At 41.4% G+C, this 18,926-nt stretch overlaps 1 protein-coding gene across 1 annotated transcript in view; it reads left to right on the top strand.

Annotated features, from left to right (window-relative positions):
* The window catches only part of NDUFA9 (NADH:ubiquinone oxidoreductase subunit A9), a 35,374-nt gene extending 32,877 nt beyond the window's left edge, over positions 1–2,497 (top strand). Inside the window, exon 11 of the mRNA XM_035028425.1 lies at positions 2,203–2,497. Within this exon, the coding sequence (XP_034884316.1) occupies positions 2,203–2,373 (171 nt within the window). The 3' untranslated portion in view covers positions 2,374–2,497. The remainder of the gene's footprint in view (positions 1–2,202) is intronic.
* Positions 2,498–18,926: the final 16,429 nt, after the last annotated feature.

The following is an 18,926-nucleotide window of genomic DNA, read 5'->3' as shown; positions in this document are numbered from 1 at the left end:
TCCCATTTCTCCCCACAAGCTGCTCTTTTCCAGATTACCTGTGATCACCCCTTCTTTCCCTGAACCCTCACTTGCCAGTCTGTTTTCTGGCCATCTCTGTATTCCCTTGCTTTTCTTCCTCTCACTCGGCCATGCTTTTTGGTTTCCCTTCCTGGTTTGCCCTCTTCTCCCTGATCTGTAAATGTTGGGGGACTGACAAGCTCTGTCCTCAGCCCTTTTGTATCTTTGCTCATTCTCTGAACGACCCTCCCCTCGTCCCATGCCCCAGCTGCTGTCTGTGAGCTCACAGCTGCATTTTTATCTCCAGCCTTGAATCGCCCCCCACCTTCCCCAGCTGCAGACTCTTATATCTATTTGGGGCTAATACAGTTTCCTGAAACTTAACATCTCCACAAATAGAACTGCAAACCTGCTTCTCTCCTGGCCTCTCTCATCTTATGTTAATGAGATCACTGTTCTCTCTGTTGCTCAAGCCAAAAACCTAGGAATTCTCCCCTGATTACTAATACTAAACCAGTATTGTCCAGCATAACTTTCTGCAGTGACGGAAATGTTCTGTAATCTACAGTGTTCAAAATGTAGCGACTAATGATGTAATGTATGTGATTAACATAACATAATAAAAAATGATGTAATGTATGTGATTAACATAACATAATAAAAAAAAATGTAGCGACTAGCAACATAGGACTGTTGAACATTTGAAATATGGCTAGTGCAACAGCAAAAATAAGATTTTAAGTTTATTTAATTTTAATTAAACTTAAATGAAAATTACATTTGGCCAGTGGCTACTGTACTAGGCAGCACAGCCGTAGACCATCAACAGGTATTATTCAGGCAACCCTCAAAATATATGTCAGATCTTACTACTCCTGCCTCTCCAGGCCCTTTGTTTTGTTCTGTTTTTCAACTTTTTATTCTGAAGGTGTATGCAATAATATTGAGCATTTTTGGCTTAAAGAAAGGTGTCCACTCTGCCTACCCTAATCCAAGTAGGTCGATTATTCCTTTCTCATTCTCTTGACCAGTCTTGGGCTGCCTGCCTGTCTTGTCCCTCTACAGTGTGTTGGGTTCCAGAGCTCTGGCTCTTTCTGTCTTGCTGTCTCCCGTGCTGGTCTCCCACACTGCGGGTAAAAGTATTTCGAGGAAGAACACAAAATAAAATAAAAATTCTGTATTGTCTCTATCTTTGAAGACCTATTGACCTTTTCTCAGCAAGAATAGCCAAATGATCCTCTGAATGTTACCTAAAAGTTAAAACATAGAGAAGATGAGAAAGTCCTCGGGGAGCAGATGTGAATGGGGCAGGCCTGATCCTCCCCTCTGACTGGCTGTGTCTGGAAAGCTGAGACCGTTTTCAAGATATCCCTTCTACGTTCATGAAAAACCAGACAGGAGGACTGACTGTCTGAATACGTGCAAATGTGTCTCTTACACTGATAATGGAGTGGGTGTGGATACAGTAGGCCGAATGGGCTTTGGATTTGGAGGCTGCCTCACAGCACTCCGATCAAAATTGCAGACCTTGTCAGGTGGGGAGGATGAAGGAGCCAGTTGCTCTATATGCGTATTGATTCTCTTCGTGTGCTTGTGGATGGTCTGGGATTGTGGAAGTCTTCCAGCTCATTCTCCTCTACAAACAAGATGGGTTTGGTGTTTTAGATCTTGGTGAGCATCGATCAACCAGATGAAGTATAGTAGGAGCATAAAGGTTAATGGATTATCTCTTAATGAGCAAGGAACAAATGCCAGTTATCTCCTTAATTCAGCAGTGTGAATGGAAGCAGGAAGCCCGTGCACAAGGGAGAATTGGGGAATGGGCTGCTTCTGCATTAGCCCCTGTTTTATTTTCTTCCTGGACCTCCTGTGAAGCCACCTTGACAATGTGACTGGTGCTTCTCCATTGCAGATTGATTCTGGTTCAGTCTGGGGAATGGCTCATCTGGAGCCAGTGTTCTGTGTTCGTGGGTAGAACTATTTGCACTGATATTTGGTGACCTTGCCTTTTTCCTTCCCTTAAACTCTTTTTCTGTGGTCTACTTTTAGTGAGGTGCAGGAATCAAAAGCAGCCACGTGTCCTTTGGAGACAAGTCTCAGGGATGGGACTCAGGCCAACTTGAGTGTTTCAGGGTTCGGTGAGATGGCACTTTGTGTTCTTGGTCAGGTCTCAGAGCTCTCCATGGTTCTGTGTGTCCACAGCTTCACATCACGGACATGCTGTTGCCCCACCTGCCTGGCTTGGAAGACCTTGGAATTCAGGCCACACCCCTGGAGCTCAAGGCCATTGAGGTGCTGCGGCGCCATCGTACTTACCGCTGGCTGTTGTCCGAAATGGAAGACGTGAAGCCGGCCAAGACGGTCAACTTTTAGTGGCCCCTGCGCTGCCCCGGGGTTTCCGTGTTGGTCAGGTCGCCCGGCTGGGACCAGCCCACTGTCGTTAGAGAATCCTGTATATAGTGAATAAGATCCCTCTATTAAACCATCTGAGGTTAAATTCGGCTGCAGCTTTTTCTTTCCTCATTTAAATAATGAGAAATTCAGTCATTCAGAATTTGAACATAATTTCTTTACATATTTAATAATGACATATTTATCATTTATTCTCTGAAATATTGAAGGATTTGAATTTTCCTATGTCAGGCTATGTCTGGCATATGTTTTGGAAGACAAGGACCCCTTTTTAATGTCCAAATATTGTGATGACCCCGAGTGATATGGGATTGTCTTTTAATATCCATTAATTGAGAAAATACATAGTGTGCCATAACTAGCCTGAACTTATTCACACTTAAGATATTTAAAAAAAATTTATCTTAATGACATCTACAAAAAAACTAGTTTGTACATGTAGAATCATTGTCTGTAGACATGGGTTCTCCCAACGACTTGCAGTAATTCCACAGTCCTCTGCTTGGATCCGAACTCCCCGAGACCTTTGTCCCGCTGCTGTCCGGACAATATCTAGATGATTTCAGATCCGTGGTTGCGGGTGGATTCTCTCCTGTGCAGAGGCAGGGCCACGGCCTCTCTTCAGTAATACCGCTGCTTAGGAATCAGAAATTTTATATAAGCTGTTAACATCACAACGAAGATCCACATGAACAGTTGGTATGGTGTGGGCAAGTCCCTCAGTGCAGTATGATTAAAAACTCCCGTAGTTTGTGGCGAAGCCGACACACTGCCATTTGAGGTGACCCAAGGTTGGTCACTGCATTCCACTGCAATGCAGCCCCTTGATCCGGTAGGGTGGGAATGTCCAGGGAGAGCCTGTTCAGTTCTGGTAATGTCCATCTCGTCCTCACAGAGTAAGGAACATGAATATGGAGGGTGAGTTCTCTACCTGCGCTGTCTGCATGCTCCAGAATCTTTTGTCCCCGAATGGACAGAAGTGTGCTATTCAGGTATGGTCATGGACCAACAGCATCCATATCACCTTGGAGCTTGTTGGAAATGCAGAATGCCAGGGGCACCTGGGTGGCTCCGTCAGGCCTCCAACTCTTGATTTCAGCTCAGGTCATGATCTCAGGGTCCTAGGATTGAGCCCTGAGTTGGGCTCTGTGCTCAGCGGGGAGTCCATTTGTCCCTCTTTCTCTCCCCCTCCCCCTGCTCATGCTCTCTCTCTCAAATAAATCTTAAAAAAAAAAAAAAAAAAAAAAATGCAGAATGCCAGGCCCTACCTGTTGGATCAGGACCTGCATTTAGAAAAGGGCCCTGGAAGATGTGTATGCACATTAGTGGAAAAGCACCGATGTGCAGAAATGCTGTATCAGAGTGGGGCCATTCCCATTACTCAGGTGGCTGAGGCCCACCCAAGCCTACTAAATCAGAATCTCTAGAAAAAAGACTCAGCGATTTTATTTTTATTAAACATGGCAGTTTATTCTGCACAGTAAGATGTGAGAATCACGTTCTAGGGAAAGGAGCCCAATTCCAGCTTTACTTTTTGTCTTCAGCGAAGATAACTTATTTCGGGTGACACCCAGGTTGGTCACAAGCCAGCCGGTAGGCACACATGTGGGTGGGTGTGATCTGAAAAGAAATCATAATTCTATAATGTACAGCATCTTCTCTCAGAGAATTTGCATGTTCCGGCAGTGCTGTTTTTCATTTGTATCATAACTCATGGTGCCACATGCTTGCTTTCTCTAAAAACCATGATTCAATCACGGTAGTTTTTCTTTCCTGTCATGGCCAACACCTCCTTTTATATTTTATAATGCATCCTTTATTATCCTGATAAGAAAATCATAACTTCTATAACATGCAATCAAAATACAATGTTGTATTAATACAAACAAGAAACAAAGGTAGTACATAATAAAGCAACATGTACTCCTGTATACTGATGTGTGCACAGCCATATGGAAGGCATGAGGAAGTTGTTGCTTGCTCGCCTCCGCTGGGCGGTCACAATGGGCACAGGTGTAAACTGGCCTGACATCGCAGGGGAGGGGTTATGTTGGTCACTGAAATACTGTGAGCACCGCCACTGTTCATGATACCACCTTCTGTATTTAGTGAACAACTAACTTCTTGTAAAGTTCAGAACAAAACAAAACATAATCCTTCCTAGGTTTATAGTAATTGCATTCTTAGAAAATGCAGCATAGGGACGCCTGGGTGGCTCAGTCAGTTAAGTGTCTGCCTTTGGCTCAGGTCATGATCTCAGGGTCCTGGGATCAAGCCCCACGTCAGGCTCCCTGATCAGTGAGGAACCTGCTTCTCCCTCTCTCTCTGCCTCCCCTCTCCCAACCCCGTGCTCATGCTCACTTGCTCTCTAAAATCTTAAAAGGAAAACCCAAAATACAACATATTTTATTTTTTTATTTTAATTTTTTATTGTTATGTTAATCACCATACATTACATCATTGGTTTTTGATGTAGTGTTCCATGATTCATTGTTTGTGCATAACACCCAGTGCTCCATGCAGAATGTGCCCTCCTCAATACCCACCACCAGGCTAACCCATCCTCCCACCCCCCTCCCCTCTAGAACCCTCAATTTGTTTTTCAGAGTCCATTGTCTCTCATGGTTTGTCTCCCCCTCCAATTTCCCCCCTTCATTCTTCCCCTCCTGCTATCTTCTTTTTTTTTTTCTTAACATATATTAAAATGCAACATATTTTAAACCCATACCAGATGTCCCTTATATCTATAAAATAGAGTTAGATTCTAGTATGTTTCAACTCCTCATTGGTTGTGTTCTGACTCACTGTGGTAAGCCTACCACTCCTGGTTTGTGCCCACTAAATGCTCCTGGTGCCCCTCAGTCATCATGATAACCAAAGGTACCCACAGGTTTTCCAGATGCCTCTAGGGGGCTTTACCACTCCTGTTAAGAACTATTGCTGTGAAGACTGTTGAATCTCAGATCTGTACCTCTGAAACAAATAATGCAATATATGTTTAGAAAAAAAAAAGAAGAAGAAGATAGCAGGAGGGGAAGAATGAAGGGGGGGAAATCGGAGGGGGAGATGAACCATGAGAGACGATGGACTCTGAACAACAAACGGAGGGTTCTAGAGGGGAGGGGGGTGGGAGGATGGGTTGGCCTGGTGGTGGGTATTGAGGAGGGCACATTCTGCATGGAGCACTGGGTGTTATGCACAAACAACGAATCATGGAACACTACATCTAAAACTAATGATGTAATGTAGGGGATTAACATAAGAATAAAAAAAATAAAAAAAAATAAAAAAAAAAAGAACTATTGCTGTGATCCATGCACAGAAATTTTTGAAAGTATGTTGTAATCTTGGGGGTCAAGGGATGAGTTTAGGCAAGGTGACAGTGGTTGAACTGAAAAATCTGAAACACCATTGAGCAGAGTCCAGTTGTGCGACATAAGCACCTAACATTCTCTGTTGGCTCTTCTACCAGACGGGCCCAGGGCACACCATGTTTCAGCCTTCTGACTTGACCTCGGATTTTCTTCCACCGCAGTACACTCCTCAGTAGAGCGCACATTCGAAGTTGGGAATGCAAAAAAGCTGCCTTAGTACCTCTGGTACTAACTTTAGTTAGGTAAATTATTACTGTTCGTTTGCCCCGAATTAGCACAATAACCAAACTTCTATGGGTGATTTTGCTGGGTTTCACCTCCTGGTCTGCCAACCCCTCTGATAACTGTTCCTTTGCACTGTCCTCCTGGCTTGTCCTCCTGTGCTTTTTCCTTAGACCAGTGCCAGAAATTTTCTCTTTCATTTTCCTTGGCTCCTGAGGAATCCTGTTTAATCTGGGCTACCTGGCATCGTGCCTCAGCTTCAAATCAAAATGCCGCGACAGTCAACTGACCATGAAGGAAATGTCCCCTGGGCCTCCATTGAATAAATCATGAACCAGACAGTACTTTTCCTGATCCTTCTAAATGAAGTCAAAACTATTTTCTTCCTCTCCATTGCTTATCTCCTTCTCTCCAGACTTCATATTTTCTGTCTCTTAAGGGAAGACAGCCTTTTCACTTTTCTCAAATTGTTCCCAGGAAACCCACTTGGATCTCTCTATCTCTGTCCTGGTCACTTGTCCACGGGGGACAATTTATGTCCATGTCTCGCACATGCATATTGTCTCCTCAGCTCAAATAATACTGCCCAAGGTCCCAGCGTTAAAGATTTTCATCCATTCAACTAGTAACATAAAAGTTAAGGGAAGCTGCAGCCCTGGAAGTCAGCCTGGGTTCTGCCCGGGCTCCGACTCTTCCCAGCTGGGTGGCTGGGTTGTTGCTATTCCCTCCCTCCACTGTGAAAATAGGTTGCGGTGAAGGTTTCTTAAGAGCATATGGATAAATCACATATCACAGTCCTGGCAGATAGCAGATAATATCAGCTGGGGGTTGACTTACCCTTCGGGCCATTCTTGTGCTGGATTATGGGAGTACAAGGATGCTTTCCACTCAATGAATTCACAGTTCAGTGGCAGGAAACAGAGAAGTAGTAGTTACTGTACTTCAATGTCAATTTTTAGGTTTCCGGGAGGGCAATTTATCAGTATAGAGATTTTCAAATGATATAATTTGTTGAAATAACTAATTTTTAAACTTTTATATTCAATCCATAATTCTAATTATACATTTATTGAATTGAGCAATTGGCTTTGAGGGATTCTTATGATTTAGTTGCTTAAATTTCCTGAGATAGTTAAATTCATTTTTAAAAATAATAAATTATAAGTAAAAATTTAATAAATTATTTTTTCTGTTAAGTTTTGCAACTTAAGTTTTGCAATATACAAAACCTTCCCATGTACTTGAACAAATCTAGTAAAGCTAATAAATTAGTTATATAAATACTAACATTAAAGTCTGGTAATCATGACACTGTTTACAAACTTTGAAAAATTCCTCCTACCTTTCAACTTAAAAACCAAAGTAAATAAATAAAATACACATTTGAAACTGGAATCATAAGATGAATCTGTTAGACTCTAAAACGCTAAATTTTTAAATATTTCAAATACTTTTCAGTACCAAATAGGCAGAGGATATTCCCAAATTTGACATGAAATATTAATCAAGGTTTGAATTACTTCATTCTGTATATTTAGTTTTAAGTCTTTCAGAAGTGGAAGACCTTTACCAACTAAGGAACTAAGGAGGCAGTCGTCACATCCCAGGCTTTTTGGAATGCCCTTCTCAGGGCATGGAGATTGTGAGTGACCCAGGGTCAGTGCCCTGGGCACAAGATCTGGGACACTCATATCCAGGGTGGTTCTTTTCATGATGAGGAGGGTCGAGCTTAGTGTTCACTTATAGGGCCTTTTTTTTTTGGTTGAGACCTCAAATCATGCTCTCATGGGGGAGCACTTAGAGCCTGTGTTCTCTGGATTCAAGTTGCATGTGACCTGATCATCACAGATGATACCAACCTTCAAGACTATAAACCCACCCCATTTGTAATTACATTTGCATTTATAATTTACCTACATTTATCATTATACCTCTATAATCCAACAAATCTATTTACTTTCTGATCCTACTCTAAATTCCTTTCATGTTCTTCCTGGCCTTCCTGTATATCTCCCTCAGCTTTGCTTGGTCCTAAGGTCACCTCACATACTTTATCCTAATGACAAATATAAATTCTATAATGGAAGCGTATATGGAGATATATGTGAAGAGCTCTGGGAGTATTGAAGGAAAGGCTATTCTGAAAGGGTTGGGAAAATTCCACAGAAAATGAATTTTAAAGCTGTCTTGACGATAACCCAGAGAAACACATGAGTGTACATATGGGTTTGTTGTTTGTGTGTTTGGGTGAGGAGGAAGCAGTCACTTGGCATGAAGAGAACAGCATGAACAAATGCACTGGGGCATAGAGAGTAGGTGGTTATCTGTGGGAGGTAGAGTCCATGTGTTGGGAGATGGAGGAGTGGGGAGTGTGACCCTTACCTTGGAGGTTTAGCAGGTAAGCTCCATATGGACTTGGGTTCCAAGGTGAACTCCAACACTTCTCAGCTGGAAATTTGGACAGACCACCTAACCTCTCTTTCTCAGCCTCAATTTCCTTATCTGTAAAATGGACATGATGATGGTAATACCTACAGATACCTAAATCATAGGATTGTGGTGAGGAATTAAGTGAGATAATGCATGTAAAATGCTGAGTCTGGCACATAGTAAGCACTCAGTAAAAATTAGCTATAATCACTTAGTAGGGAATACCATGACTATCTGAGTCCATGCATTGGTTTCCTGACTTTATAAGTAATGTCTGCCTTTCCTGAGGGAGGGAGTAATCCCTGTTTTCCAAGTAGTGGAAACAGGGGCTTAGAGAAGGTGAATTGCCACATTAGTAAGTAGCTGAGCTGCTTTTCTAACCTGGATCTATCTGGTTACAAAATGGGAGCCTTGTTCCAGGAACGGTTTAAGGATGCTCAGGAGAAAGACACAGACAGATTTACATTCTAGAACGTTACAAAGTGAGTGGGAGCTGTAGGGAATGGAAGGCATATTTGAAGAAATCTCTCTGGTGAAGGAAAGACCTAAGAGAATGAGCAAGGGCAGGGCAGAAATTTCAAGGGTGTCAAATAAAAAGCAAATTCAGACTTAGGGAGAGGTTTTATTTGAAAAGATTATTGCAAGGGAGGAAAGAGACTATTGGAGTCAAAGAGAGAGACCAGAACTAAGTCTGAGCTCAACTCTGCTGAAGTAGAGCATGGGACGATTCTTAAAGGGCTGGGTGGGGGTGAGCTGGAGGAGAAGTCCTGGGGGACACTAGGCCATCTGGATTCCGTGAGGCCCAGGATGAAAGGAGGTCACAGGTCATCTGTGTTTGTTCACTGGCTTTATCCAAAGGGAAAATAAACCTTTCTTAATTGTATGACAGGAGGTGGTTTTTCAGATTGGAGTGAGGTACCCAAGTTATGCTCCTACCCCTCTACAGAGCCTGGGACATAGGGGGTGCTATGTCCCTGATGATTACATTTCAAAGGGATGGTCCTTGAGGAAAACATTCCTGCACTGTAAAATGGACAAAAGGCTTTAAAAAATATTTACATACAACTCAAAGGGGCAGAGAAAGACTTCACACGTTTTCTAAAGAAAATGCTCTAAGGGAGGTCGGGGGCCTAGAATCAGGAAAAAGCCTGTCCAAAGTTTAGTCAGGCTGAGGGAGTGGTAAGGCCCTCTTGATCAGGGGGTACATAGATGCAAGCACCTTGATGCACTGGGATGATGCCCGCGTAGTTTGGTTCTGGAGGAAGTGGACGGGATGGGAGTCAGAGCACAGATGGAGGATTAGCTTCAACACCAGGACAGTGTGGGTTGATAGTAATAGTAGTATGAAAGTGAATATTAAAAAAAAAAAACTTTTCCTAATGTATTCAAAGTGCAATGTCAGTTTCTGTCTCTCAACTTTTCTTTAAAATCTCAACACTAGAATGTAACCACATGAGACCAGGACTTTTTTTTTTTTTTGTCATATTCACTGTGATGTGCCCAACACCCAAAACAGTGCTAGAAATCTATTCGGCACTCAAAAAGTATTTGCTGAATGAATGGGGTAGGGAGATTCTCACCTTAATATTCTTAGGTGAAAACTCCATCTGACCCCAAATTGTTCTGGCCTTGGTCACATAATAACAATTTTAACTTTGTAATAAAATCTCAAGGCTCAATTTTGTCATGAGGATGCCCAGTCTCAGGTAATAATTAAAATCCTAGCTTGGTAGGCTCCTGGGTGGCTCAGTCAATTGGGCATCTGCCTTTCAGCTCAGGTCATGATCCCAGGGTCCTGGGATCGAGTCTGGTATTGGGCTCCCTGCTCAGTGGGGAGCCTGCTTCTCCCTCTCCTTCTGCCCCTCGCCCATGCTTGTGCTCTCTGTCTCATGCTCTTTTTCTCTCTCTCTCTCAAATAAATAAATAAAATATCAAAGAAAAAAAAAATCCTAGCTTGGTAACCTAAATCTCTTCTCTGCTCCTCAGCTGGGGTCCAGGAAGATGGTGTGGTTGGCCTTCACTCATCTTCATCCTCACTTAGCCAACAGAGGTTTTCTTTGCTCCAGGATTGGGCCAAGGGTGAGGGAATATGGGGGAAAAGGCACGGTCTTATGCGGCAAGCGTCTTCACTGGCAGATGTGTGGGCCTTCTTGGCAGCAGATGTTTAAAGCTGAATGTTGTGGGGTGCTTTCATGAAAGTGATGATGGTTTGCAATGGTAATTGAAGCTATGGAAACAGATGCTGTGGAAGATAAAGTATCACATAATTAAAACATCACCCATTAACATCTTAGCACAAATTGAAGTGGCTACAGCTCATTGATAAGGACCCGAATGGCTGAATAAGGATGAATAATTTACAGAGTGATATGTGTGTGGAGTGGGGTGTCAGATGGAAGCAGTACTAAGAAATGTGAATTCAGGAGTTGTAAGGGAATGTAGACATGATCAGGTCTAATCTCCACCTGTTGTAACTGAAGAAACCAAATAAAAACGAGAGATGACAGCTCTATAGGATCTGGGTGAGCAAACACTTCTGGGGCCAGGCAGTCAATAAATAGGATGACGGAAATTGAAATGTAGGGGAAAATGTGTACTTCCATGGAAGACAGTGCATCATCTGGAGTCTAGACTGTAAAGGAGAATTCACCCCACCCGGCTATCTGGTTCAGATTCTGTGGGGGCTATTTCACAACTCTGTAAGCTGAAAATAACTGCTAGCAATGCAAAAATAATTCTTGTCCACAGACACGTGAATTCTGTCCAGCAGGGGTTTGGCGGACCTTCTTCCCTAGTTTTACCTCCAAAGGCATTTTTATTTCAATATTCCTGATCTTTGGATTCTCCTTTGAACTGGTTGTAACATCTCACCACTTGACTCATTAATGAATTAAATACAGTTTTTAACATGTGTTCACTTTTATATCTGTATGAGAGTTGTGACTGGTACCTTTGTTTCAAAATTATCCTTTAACTCAAGGGACTGGACCAGCGAACTGGAGCAGTACCCCCTTGCTTTCTCCAGATGATTATTTCCAGATGGGGATGTTGGTCAGTGTTACCAGCTCTCCACAGAATTTCAAGGGAAGCTGAAAATCTAATTTTTGTACATGTGTGAAGCCTCTTGATTTTTAAATATTGATGACTGAATTTTTTAAAAAACAACAACAACAAAATTTGTGTGTGCCCCCCAAATCTCAGTGGCTCAATCCATTCCAATGGCCACCATGTTGGGTCAGGACAGCAGGGGAAACCTGGATCCAAGGAGTACCATATGCTGACCTGAAGTAGACCCTGGGCTCCCTCATGTATTTGCTCGCCCCCATGGCCAACCTGTGAAGTAGATACCACTCCATGTTACAGGGCAGCAGCCAGTCTAGACCTGGCTCTTCTGCCCAGTGTTGTTTTCCCTATGACCAGGAACAGTGGGTGTTGGAGGAGGAAAGGAAAGTTGTCATGCTTTATAATTTTGCTGGGGCCAGCATAAGCCTGAGCTGTGAGATCATCAGGTTCACAAGAAATGTCAGTTGGGAGATCCTTTAACGGTGGGTGGCGTGGGTTTTCAGGGAAGCTTTCATAACCCACCACCTTCTCCAAATGATTTGTTTTAGTGCCAAATGAAGAAGTATTCCTAGGTTCTTTAAACCTGATACCTAGATTCTTTCTCAAGGACAGTACTAATAGGGTGGTTGTAAATCAAAATGGAAACAACAGCATGGATGACTTTGTAGGAAAACTGACAGGATCATAGGATGGATAAAAAGCAAAGCTTCTTCACTTTTGAGTTTCCTTAATAAGTTTCATGACCAGAGTGCATAAAGCATTCATTCATTCATCTAAAAAATTACCCACGTCCTACTGGACATGTCTAGCACTGTACTAGAGTCTACTTGGCATATCACATACATATAAGACTTTCTGCCCCTTCTCATTTCACTTACCCCAATAAATGTGCCAGGCAAGACCCTGAGTTAGACTCACAACACAGATAAGGGGAAGCAAGGTAGATTCACCTAAAGATTCACAGCTGATATCATAAAACAAATGCAATGGTATCACAAGACATCAATGATTCTAAATCCAGAGTGCTAAAGTTGGATTATATAATTTCTGTGGGGCTCATAATCAGACACTTTGAAACAAAAACAAAAAAGCAGAATATGTGAAGAGCTGATTATTGATAAAAATAAAACAAACCTTTTGATGACCCTGGTTCAATTGCTTTCGTTGAGTATCACCAAGTTTTCTATTCAGTTCAATCTGGCAGAACTCTCATGATATTTCAGACGTGCGAGGTGCTGGGGAGTCCAAGATAAGAAACTGACACTACTCTAAAGGGGACCCTCTAGCTGGTGTTTTTTTTTTTTTTTTTTTTTTTTTTTTTTTTTTCCCCCCCCTCCTTTTTTTTTTTTTTTTTTTGCCACATGGCCTGAGAATAATTTTTTTTTAATTTTACTATGTTATGTTAATCACCATACATTATTACATCATTGGTTTTTGTTGTAGTGTTCCATGATTCATTGTTTGCGTATAATACCCAGTGCTCCACTCAGTACATGCCCTCTTTAATACCTATCACCAGGCTAATCCATCCCCCAACCCCCCTCCCCTCTAGAACCCTCAGTTTGTTTCTCAGAGTCCATAGTCTCTCATGGTTCTTCTCCCCCTCCTATTTCCCCCCCTTCATTTTTCCCTTCCTGCTATCTTCTTCTTCTTCTTCTTCTTCTTCTTCTTTTAACATATAATGTATTATTTGTTTCAGAGGTACAGGTCTGTGATTCAACAGTCTTGCACAATTCACAGTGCTCACCATAGCACATACCCTCCCCAATGTCTATCACCCAGCCACCCCATCCCTCCTGCCCCCCACCACTCCAGCAACCCTCAGTTTGTTTCCTGAGATTAAGAATTCCTCATATCAGTGAGATCATATGATACATGTCTTTCTCTGATTGACTTATTTTGCTCAGCATAATACCCTCCAGTTCCATCCATGTCATTGCAAATGGCAAGATTTCGTTCCTTTTGATGGCTGCATAATATTCCATTGTATATATATACCACTTCTTCTTTATCCATTCATCTGTCAATGGACATCTTGGCTCTTTCCATACTTTGACTATTGTGGACATTGCTGCTATAAACATTGGGGTGCATGTACCCCTTCGGATCCCTACATTTGTATCTTTGGGGTAAATACCCAGTAGGGCAATTGCTGGGTCATATGGTAGCTCTATTTTCCACTTTATGAGGAACCTCCATACTGTTTTCTAGAGTGGCTGCACCAGCTTGCATTCCCACCAGCAGTGTAGGAGGGTTCCCCTTTCTCCACATCCCCACCAACATCTGTCGTTTCCTGACTTGTTAATTTTAGCCATTTTTACTGACCACCCCTCCTCTTAAAAGAACTTTTCCTCTATTTGGTCTTTTCCCCTCTGTACTCATTCCAAATTTCACCATTGTCAGAGTTTTCATTTTAACATAGAAACTTGAATTTTTATTCCCTTGCTTAAAAAACTAAATGGTGGGGGAGTCAATCCTAGTTTGATAGGGATAATGCTGTTCTTTTTAGGTGTGTGGACTCTGAAATGATTGTGAAGAATCAGACAGGAGGGGGTTCAAAGTTCATTACTGGCATTTTGCCTAACATCAGGACAAGAAGGTATAGATTTGGGAACTGTCAGTACTGAAGGAAACCCAAGGAGGAGAGAAGAGCCCTTGAAACCAAGACAGAACCAGGAGACATGATGGGGATGCTGGAAGCCTAACCTAGAGAGAAATTTGCAGATCACTGGGGACTCGGCATGGCCATCTTGAGTCTTTTCAGCAGAAACCACTTGGTTCCTTTGCTCTTAGTGAAAATGACAAAGTTAATATTGAAACCAGGTCCCCCAGCATTAAAACTCCAGAAACCAAGTTGAGGTATAAGTTGTCCCATTTACAGGAAGACTGTTCCAGAAATGCAGGGAATTTACCATGATATGAATCTTCAAATCACATGTGCCCAGTTTGGAGATGAGAGTCCATTATGGTGTGACAAAAGGTGCTATCTCATAAATGGCCTCAACATTACAAGTAATTGTGCAAAGGACATTCTTAGACACATTGCCCACATTTCTGATGGTCTTGTCAGGAAATGGAATTACTGGGCTGAAGGAAGTGAACATCATGATAACATGATTAACTGGTATGTCCATGTTAGTTATTATCATACACCAAATTCTGTCACTATTAGTGTCTGTTTTGGAGCTCTACTGTTTCATCAGTATACCATATTTTGTGGCAAATTGGATTCTATTTTAATTATTGTAGTTTTATGGTATTCTTAATGTCTAATGAAGTACACCTGAAGTTCACCTTGTTACTTGATGGATCAAGACCTTGGATGAAATGAGGAATTGGGTTTAGAAAGGAATAACTCAGGTCTTCTGAAACCCTAGCCAAGGAGGGGCTGCTCCCAGGGCAATCTCAAATGCATGAGTTGTTCCTCAATAAGAATTGAGTATTTATGTTCAAAACTAAGTAGTTTTTTTTTTTTACTAAGAAAAGAAACATATATGGTTGGGCAGATATGCTATAGTTCTGGAAATAGAGTTTTCTTCACAAGACTTCTAGGAAGATTACCTTGAAACATTGGAAGATTATTGGTTTTGATTATTTTGTTTGATCAGCCTAACACTTTCTTCAGTTAAAAACTTTTTTTTCCTAACACATTTTATATGAAACAGATAAAAGCAAGATACTCTGGAAGCAGAAAGCAGTGAGGAGGACAGGTCTAGTGCTCTGCTGGCCTGCTGTCTACTTTCTGATCTTTATATCAGCCCCAGATGCATCTGATGGAGTCTCTAGACATCTCAGAGGATATTGGAAAAACTCTTGGCTTAGAACTATAGGGGTAAGAATCCAAGCTCCCTTGCAATGTAGAACTAATCTTAGCTGGCCAGGGGAATGCTCTGATGGCAAACTGCCCAGAAGAGGGGAGAACAGACCAGGGAGCCTTCATCTCCAACTGTGTGAAGTAGGAGAAAAAATGGAGGGGAGGAGAGCTGAACTCCTTCCCAAGATCTACCTCAGCCCTGAAGCACAGACAGAGCCTTTAGTAGGACCACTATACCATTTTGAAAGTCATGCCATTACTTGCTTGACTGAATCAGCTAGATTTAGAATCAAGCTGAGATATCACACACACACACACACACACACACACACACACACACACACACCCCTAAAACTTACACATAATAGGCTGTCTTCTACCTTGGTTCATACTGCCTTCCTGAACATGTATGAGAACATTTATATGTTGTAGCTCTGGAGGGAAGGAAGAAGAGTCTATTCCCAAAGAACTAGAATAATGACAAAATCCCTAATTAAGTTTTTGCAAACATTCTTCCGGCCATCCCCAAATAATCCCACTGTGGCAACATTAAAAATGGCTGAGAGAAGTCACAACAGTAGTAATAGCTGCCCCGGAAGCCTCCCACAGCCCAGTCTGCCTCCAACCCTTCATGGAAAAAGCAATCTCTACTCATCCTATCACACAGAAACACATGTACACCATCACCACCACCACACATGTGTAGAGTCCTTGCATTACTTGTGGATGTTTATCTCACCATCTCTGTTACCTTCATAATGTTGTGCACCATCCCAACTTTGGATAAAACAAGAGATTTTTCTGGCTACTGCTAGACCAAAGTCTATAGCCAAGGAAGGAGGAAAAGAAAGAATGCTAGAATATCATTTCAAATATTTATTTAGCGGCCTCTCTGACTCTCTCATATTTCTTCAGTGATTTCAGAAAAAAAATTGCTGGAGTTCCTAATTGCTTTTATTTTTATTATGAGGAGCCATATGTTTTATTTGTATTATTAAAACTTTCTATTTTGTTAATTATACAATATCATGAGTATTCACATAAAAGTCTTTTTTATGGACATAAGTTTTCATCTTTCTTGGGTTGGTACCTGGGAGTGGAAAAGTTGGATCATAGTGTAGGTCTATAATTAACTTTATAAGTGAGTGTTCTGTAAATGCCAGTTAGGCCATGTTGATATTGTTGTTCAGATCTTCCATATCATTAATGTGGTAGGAAGAGTTCTAAGATGGGCCTTATTGATGTAGTAAGAACATTAGGGTTCAAAGCTGACAGCCAAGAAAGAATTCTTGAGATGTCGTTGGTGCAAAAAGGTGACTTTATTAAAACATGGGGACAGGACCTGTGGGCAGAAAGAGCTGCACTGGGGTCATGAGGACTACCCCATTATATAATTTCAAGTTGGGAGGGGGTTAGGGATAGTGTAAGTCTCTAAGGAATTTTGGAAGCAAGGTTTCCAGGACCTTGGGGGGCCTAGCTATTGTTGGGGAAAGGTCATTTATTACTGTCTAATAAAACCTTAGTCATGAGACCCTTCAGATGTATATCGCTGGACCATATGCTTGGGGGATGATTGCCAACATTAGTATGTATCTTGGGAGTTAGAGATAAAGGAAATTTCCAAAGGAATTTTTATATGTTAAAGTAGATTTACAGGATCCTGGGGTGGGGGGAGGGGGTCCAGTCTAGAATTGCCTTTTGCCCTTAGCAAAGTATTAACATTGAGGCAGTTGAGTCCCTAGAGGAATGTCACCCTACCTGTTTCAAGCACTTGTCAGTGGGCTGTAGGTAGTAAGGAAAATTAATAATTTTTCTTCTGCTTTTGTTTTCCACATCACTATGATCTCCATTCCCTAATGTTACTTCCATGATTAAATTATACTATATGGCAAAAGAGGATTTTACAGATGCCATTGTAGGAGACCAGAATATGCCACTTCAAAATATGCCTTTTTGGCATAAGGCTTATTTTAAACTGATTATTTTGAGAAACAACAGTCACAGAAGAGCTCTGAAAATTGAGTAGAAGTTACCCTTTTGTAATGTAAATTTACATTTATAAAGGAAATCTCTATTTGTAATGGTTTCTCCTTTTCTGTACCTGGAAGAGAAGGATGACAAGAGACTCATCAATGGACGAGGCACCAATTTAAATCTGCATAACAAATCTTACTTTTATTTACCATACTTTTCCTGACCACTCCCCAAACTGGACTCCCTATAGCCTTCTTGTTTTGGTTTTAGCTGAAGATGATATTTAAACCTGAATTCTAAGGCACCATACTGAGTGTTATTCATTTCCCTCAAGTATCTCCCCAAGAGGTATACATGTTAAAAACTTCTGTTTAAAAGCAGTTTTCTCTGGCTGGTAGCAGAGAAGGAAGTCAGATTTTGAGCATGAGGACAATGTGATGCACCACTGCTGACTTTGAAGATGGAGGGAATGCAGGTAGCTTCTAGGAGTTGAGAGTGGCCCTGGCTAACAGCCAACAAAAAAAAAACAGGCTGCAGCTACAAGGAATTGAATTCCGCTAACAACCTAAAGGACCTTGGAAGTGAATTCTTCTATAAAGGCTACAGAGCCCAAATTAGCTGATACCCTGATTTTGGCCTTGTGAGGCACAGGCAAGAACCCATTTAAGTTCATCTTGGCTTCTAACCTACAAAACTGTGTTGTTTGAAGCCACTAATTTTGTGTCAATTTGTTATGCAGCAATAGGAAGCAAATACACTTACAAACTTTTTGTTCTAATTGTTTTATGACTTATTCTTTCCAGGATTGTAGATTTGCCTGTTTATCTTTAGTTCTGACACTTTTTACATTATGTATTTTGATTCTTTGTTATAAGTTTCATAAACATTTAAGATTGTTATGTCTGTCTGGTTGATTGACCATTTTATTATTTTAGAAATTTCTCCTTTATCTCTGCTAAAGCTCCTTGTTTGGAAGACTTTCTTGTCTGATATTAATATAGCCACACCAATTCTCTTATGCTTATTATTGCAGAGTATTTCTTTTTCTGATCTTTGACTTTCAACATATTTGTGCCTTGGTGCTTAAAATGTGTCTCTTGGAGACAAAATATAGCTGAGTCCTGCCTTTTAATATAGTCTACTTGTCCAGGGGTCAGCGAACTTTTTCTGTAAAGGGCTAGATAGTAAATATTTTAGGCTTTGTAAGTCATATGGTTTCTGTCAAAACTACTCAATGTAATGTAGCACAAAAGCAGCCATTGACAATCGATTTATGTATTCCACCAAAATCTTATTTCAAAAATAGGTGGGTTTCTGGTTTCCAGCCAAACTTGGAAGTTGTCATTTTGTCCTAAGAACAAATAAAAAGCTGAATAAAGTGAAAATCAACAACTCTTCTCAGATCCTTCAGAGAATTGAGATCACTGGGCAAACCACTGCCCTCAAAATTAAAGAGACAGGCAGATACAGAGAATCACAACTTACTGGAGCAGAAACCCAGGAGCAGAAACTTCCTCAGGAACCAGTACTGGGATATGAAAACCTAAACTGCAGTTGATGAGTTGCTGGAGACTCAGTGCAAACAATTCTGAGGTTAAAAAATCCTTGGGAGGTCCAGTCTTACAAGGGTGCCCACA

This window comes from Mirounga leonina, unplaced genomic scaffold, assembly GCF_011800145.1.
Source record: "Mirounga leonina isolate KUSES-001 unplaced genomic scaffold, KU_Mleo_1.0 Mir_201, whole genome shotgun sequence".
In the NCBI taxonomy this organism is placed as follows: Eukaryota; Metazoa; Chordata; class Mammalia; order Carnivora; family Phocidae; genus Mirounga; species Mirounga leonina.
This window is presented reverse-complemented; position numbering and strand designations above follow the sequence as displayed.